Source organism: Drosophila willistoni, unplaced genomic scaffold (assembly GCF_018902025.1).
Source record: "Drosophila willistoni isolate 14030-0811.24 unplaced genomic scaffold, UCI_dwil_1.1 Seg169, whole genome shotgun sequence".
NCBI classification, from domain to species: domain Eukaryota; kingdom Metazoa; phylum Arthropoda; class Insecta; order Diptera; family Drosophilidae; genus Drosophila; species Drosophila willistoni.
The window spans coordinates 1,330,443-1,336,271 of NW_025814128.1; the positions used below are offsets into that span (position 1 = coordinate 1,330,443).

At 36.7% G+C, this 5,829-nt stretch overlaps 1 protein-coding gene across 1 annotated transcript; it reads right to left on the reverse strand.

Annotated features, from left to right (window-relative positions):
- Positions 1 to 938: 938 nt before the first annotated feature.
- On the reverse strand, positions 939 to 2,396 carry LOC124460977. Its single transcript, XM_047012569.1, has 3 exons — positions 2,323 to 2,396; positions 1,837 to 2,234; positions 939 to 1,782 (listed from the first exon to the last, which is right to left on the reverse strand). The coding sequence occupies exons 1-3, from the start codon at positions 2,343 to 2,345 to the stop codon at positions 1,715 to 1,717; spliced, it is 489 nt and encodes a 162-aa protein (XP_046868525.1). The 5' UTR covers positions 2,346 to 2,396; the 3' UTR covers positions 939 to 1,714.
- Between the last annotated feature and the right edge of the window lie 3,433 nt (positions 2,397 to 5,829).

Genomic DNA, 5,829 nt, shown 5'->3' on the forward strand with positions numbered 1-5,829 from the left:
TTGTCCTTGCGCTTTATTTATCGTCATTGCAAATGATAAACGCACTGGGAATTGAAGACGTTTCAATTCGAATGGCATGTCAGTTGATATCAATGGAATCCTTGGTATTAATACAACTTCTCCTCTTTCTTTGCCAGTTAGAATTTTTGCTTCGATTAAATTAGGCATTCATTATACCCTTGCAAAAAGGGTATATTAATTTTGGTCAGAAGTGTGCAACGCATAGAAGGAAGCATTTCCGACCATATAAAGTATATATATTCTTGATCAGCATGACGAGACGAGTTCATATAGCCATGTCCGTCCGTCCGTCTGGATCAACGCGAACTCCTCCTAGACCGTAGGAGCTACAGAGTTGAAATTTTGCATGTAGGCTTGTATATGCTGCAGGCGTTGTATATCTCGGATTCAGCCGGATCGGATCACTATATCATATATCTCCCATACAAATGGCAAAGTCACGAACAGTGACTTTTCTCACTAACTTCGTTATTTTTTGAGCTATTGTCGTGAAATTTAATATTGGTGAGTTTATTATACATATAAACGACTATGCCAAATTTGATCAAGATCGGGTGACTATATCATATAGCTCCCATAGGAACGATCGGTCGAAAACAGTGACTTTCTTCAATAACTACGTTACTTTTGACGCGATTGCTTTCAAATTAAATATTTGTTAGTTTAGTATATCTGTTAATGACTGTGCCGAATTTGATAAATATCGGTTTACTATATCATATAGCTCCCATAGGAACGATCGGTGGAAAACAGTGACTTTGATCAATATCTTCGTTATTTCCTATGCAAAGATTGTTGGCCGTTCTTTCGCAAACATTAGCCTTTTTAGATAAAACGTTTTTCCACTTTGATGGCTATAAGTAAGGAAAAAGTTACCAAAAAAGTTGCAAGGGTATACAAACTTTGACGCGGTCGAAGTTAGCCCCGGCCCTCTGGTTTTTTTATACAAAGTCTTGTTCCATTGCAAAGTTTTGGTGCATTGATATTTCTTAATATCTTGATTGAGGAACCCACTTTCAATTTTAAAACATGTGGTGGCATACCGGGTAGCTCCAAAGAATTTAGAAATTTCACAGGATAATTTACTGCGTCTTCTTCTGTTGTAGCAGTATCGATTGACTTGTATGATATTATGTCACCTGGTAATTTCTGTTGAATTTGATCACATCTGGTGTTAACTTCCGTACCAACCATATCAAAATGTGAGCGTGCGGCAATCCCCTTTTTTGCCATTCGATACATATGGCAGCGCACTTCTCCAAACACACGAAGCTTGACAATGAAATCCATTAATTTTTTCAATTTTTGGTAGAATATGCGAGCTGTTAAATCGTGTCGATCTGTTGGCACTTGACCATTAACTAAGTATTCATACACTTCAGTCCATTTAGGGATGCAAGTAAATGTGATGAACAGATCTGGACTGCCGTATTGACGAACATAAGTCATGGCATCTTGGGTATACTCGTGCATATGTCGTGGGCTACCGATATGTGACGATAGTAATATCGTGAAACGTCCAATTTCATGTACATCCACAACATTCAATAGTGCATCACGTAAATGTACGTATTCTTCAGATCTCATTCTGGCTTGATTATGACGGAGGAAATTCAATCGTTCGCTCTCGACTTTAGCATACATGTCCACAATATATTGATGAAAAAGTTTATTGCATCTTAAAATGTAATTGTCATCTTGATAACGAATCATCAATCGATACGAATAATAATGCACTAACTTTTTGCGTTGTTTCCTGACCTAAAAATTATAAGAATTACTATTTTGGTTGATACTGATCGTAACTTTTTATACCAGTTATTGCATTTACCATTGGTATATTGATATGATACCCGTCATCTCCTCTCCAGAACAAAATCGGGTATTGTAATGCGTCATAACAACGATGGAGTTCAGAAATACGATTTAGTTGCTCATTCCTACGATGCAAAACAATATCTCTTTGATGAAATTGTTCTCCAACTATTACGATTGCAACTTCAACGATTGTTGGTGCATTAAATCGCCTGGCATGTTGTCCGAGTGGTGTTCTGTCAGCACGTATTATGATTTTATGGTCATCGGTGGGCATCTGATCCAGTGCATTCTTGAATAATTTGACCAATTCATTGTGCTGATGGAAAAATCTTTGCAGTTCACTCAAGATTTCTCTTCTAACATTTGTAGCGATTGCACAGCGCTGGTTCAATTCGCTATCAACATCACCAATGAAATATATTTGTAAAAACTGATTTTTTTCTCATAAATCAAATTGCATAGTAAGTACTAAGAAGTAATTACCTTAAAGGTCGGCATAAATCCATCTCTTATAATATTTGTAGCCCCAAAAGATGTCATTTGAAAGCACGAATTGTACTTTTCCAGAAGAACAGCACAAGGCAGGCGTTTCGTTCATAAATTTTAATGCTCTGCAATGCACACAATATTGGAATATATGCTATAGTCAATTGTGCTATCATAATTATAAGCCGCCAATTCCATTTTGTTGTCAACCGTGTTCGCATTACGTCTACAAAATTCTCTAACACCTGTGGCGTTTCGTGTTCGTTTACCAGTATTTGAACGTCGTGGAAGTGGCATTTTGAATGTGGTTTATATACAATTCACTTAATTTTTTAAATTCTAAGCTCACTTCTCTTATTGAACGCAAAAAATTGGCGTATGCGTCTAACGTATAGTGTTGTATAAAACTGGTTTTATTCATTCATTTTAAAACGCCTTTAGTTAATTGGTTAAACTGAAAATTAAATTGGTTGATTCCTGAATGATTTATTCACTTACAAAAAAACGGCTTACAATTTTATATATATATAAGATATGTACATATATACAAAAACATCCTATAAAAAAATGAAGTAAGTAAGTGGTCTCGTCGAGTTAGGTATACCATACACCAGTAAAGCAAATACTTCAAATTTATTAAATGCATTTACACATGCATATCCTAGTATCTCGCTCACCAAAGCATACGAGCACCCTAACGCCTTCACGAATTTTTTCAAATTACGGGGGCAGAAAGGGGCGTGGCAAAATTTTTACACATACGTAATGTGCGCATTTACTAAGCAAATATACATACCAAATATGGTGTCTCTAGCTAGTATAGTTTTTGAGATAAACGATTTTTTTAAATTGCGGGGGCGGAAAGGGGCGTGGCAAAAATTTTAAATAAACTTGATCACTTTACATACTACACGAGTCTACATACCAAATTTGGTGGCTTTAGGTCTTATATTCTCCGACATCTAGGTGTTCATACGGACAGACGGACGGACAGACGGACAAGGCTAGATCGACTCGGCTGTTGATCCTGATCAAGAATATATATACTTTATGGGGTCTGCCTGTTACATACATTTTGGCGACTTTAATATACCATTTCACCCAATGGGTGTATTATGGTATAAAAAACCACAACAACGAATACATTTAAATTAACTTTTACTAAATTTTTACCTATAAATAATATTTCCATTTTTACATACCGTGAACTATTAAAGTCCAATAATATTTTTAAATCCAATACATGCATACAAATAAATATTTATGTATATTATTGCGCAATTGTTATTGCTCAAAATTGTAGGCCCAAAAGCAAATGTACTCAATGTGATACATGTTTCGCTATGGAATCCTCGAAAACAACTAGGTACCTTTAGGATTTTATTTTTCATAATTGTAATAATAGTCGTTAGTCAACTCATACTAACATAGGCGTAGCATAAAGCAAAGGTATATTAGTCGAGCTAATAATCTGCACAAAGTGTAGAATTGCACATGATGTCTGATTGGCAACTTATCATAAAGGTTGCGTGCGGTTCGATGGGCCATACTTATGTCTGACCGTAAATCGTATGCTTTGATCGTAGCACCAATGCTGATACCGATGGTTTGTGTCTCCGCTTAGGTTCTCGGCTTGACTTTGCCGTTTCATGCCTCCTGTGTATCTTGTACTCTTACGTTGTACATTGTTTTTGGTTCATTGTGGAACATCAATTGGTATGTTCCTCACAGAATCCTTAAAGCTTGTAGTGAACCATGATGTTGTAAACGCATTTCATTGCGATCTTGCTACATTAGCCGCCTTTCAACATGAATAAGTGCGACTTTTCCCCACAACAAAGTTTTGGCACTGTAATAATGTGGTAACCGATAAAAATTACCAAAGTCAAATAGTTAATACCGAACATAATCACGCACATAGAGCGGCGCAAGAAAATATGAAACATATACTTTGTGAGTACTACTTCCCAAAAATGGTCAAATTAACCAATGACATTGTCTTAAATTGCAAAATTTGCACTACGGCTAAGTAAGAACGTCACCCAAAAAAGCAAGAAGTTAGGGCAACGCCCATACCGTCTTATCCCGGTGAAATGCTGCATATTGATATATTCTCTACTGACCACAAGCTATTTCTGACCTACGTGGACAAGTTTTTTTAAACAATAACGGATATTAACATCCCCATATTACAGTTAGTCAATATTTTTCCAAAAACCAATTGACGTTATTCATGCACAACACATCGATTTATGAGAAAATATTAAAGGCAGAATAAACGAAGCCCAGCAAGATCAACCCAAAAGATGTAACCCAGATAGGTAAAATAGAGTATTTGGCGTAGGTGACAAGGTATTCAAGAATAATAAAAGATTGGGAAACAAACTATCCCCATTGGTTCTGAGGGACGCAAGCTGCATGAAAAAGTAAAACAGTTAAAGCCAGCCAGGTACATAGTCAAGTTGAGGGATGGGATTGCACAGGATAGGGGGTAAATTTTATGAAACGAACTGGGGAAGCATTTAAAACAATGTCAACTAGCGTTCAAAAGTTTTAAGAGGAACTTTTGGTGATGGGGGTATGGTTCAGAAGCCCTAAACTTCTGAGGGCCAGGTTTAGGCTGCGTCTCTCAGTTCGTCGGCATTTCGGTCTTTACAGCTTCCAGCTTCTAATCATGACCCAATATTATAAAACGTATATCAACTGATATTATTCGGGAATCCTGCGTTGGCAGGTATGGAGGCTCCTCCTATTTTAACTGGTGACAATCAATATCAGTTGTAGTTTCCGATCAGTACGAGCAAAAAGAGCTAGTAAAGTGTTGGCTGCTATTGCATCCGCTGTTGCGCCTGGTTCTTTTAGTTCCCTTATTGTAGTTCTACTACTTCTGTCGAAGGCATGGCCTACATACAAAGCAAAGCTCAAGCCCCAAACATTGTGGTACATAAGTTCCATTTTTCGTTTACTCGGAACATTTGGTCCTTTAAAACAAGCGGCCTCCAATTCCAATTTCCGTCTCAACCTATACTAAAAATGTTCCTTCCGGCTTTCCTGGCTCATGTCGGCGAGCTAAGAAAAATAATTTCGTACCTGGCCTATCACAACGTTTGGAAACTAAAGTCTAAACATTCTAGACTCTATGAATGTAAATAGTTTAACTTTTGACTTTCATATTCTTGCTCTTTTTAAAACGTGGTTGAAGCCTAATAATTCTGATGCAACAGTTTTACCTACAGAACATACATATGTATAATATATGTATGTACATATATGTAGACGTGGTCGACAACCAGTAATGGTTGCGGTGAATTTGTACAGTCACCCAATCAGGTGATTGAATTTATTTATTTCAAAAGTTCGTTCAGTTCTTTTTCCGGAAAATACTCGTTCGTATATTCCCCAACAGTCTCAATTGGCAGTTTACATTTACTATTCGAAAGCCATACAATTGTTTTGGGAGATTTTAATTACATTTAATTATTCTACTTTATGAACGCGAATTAT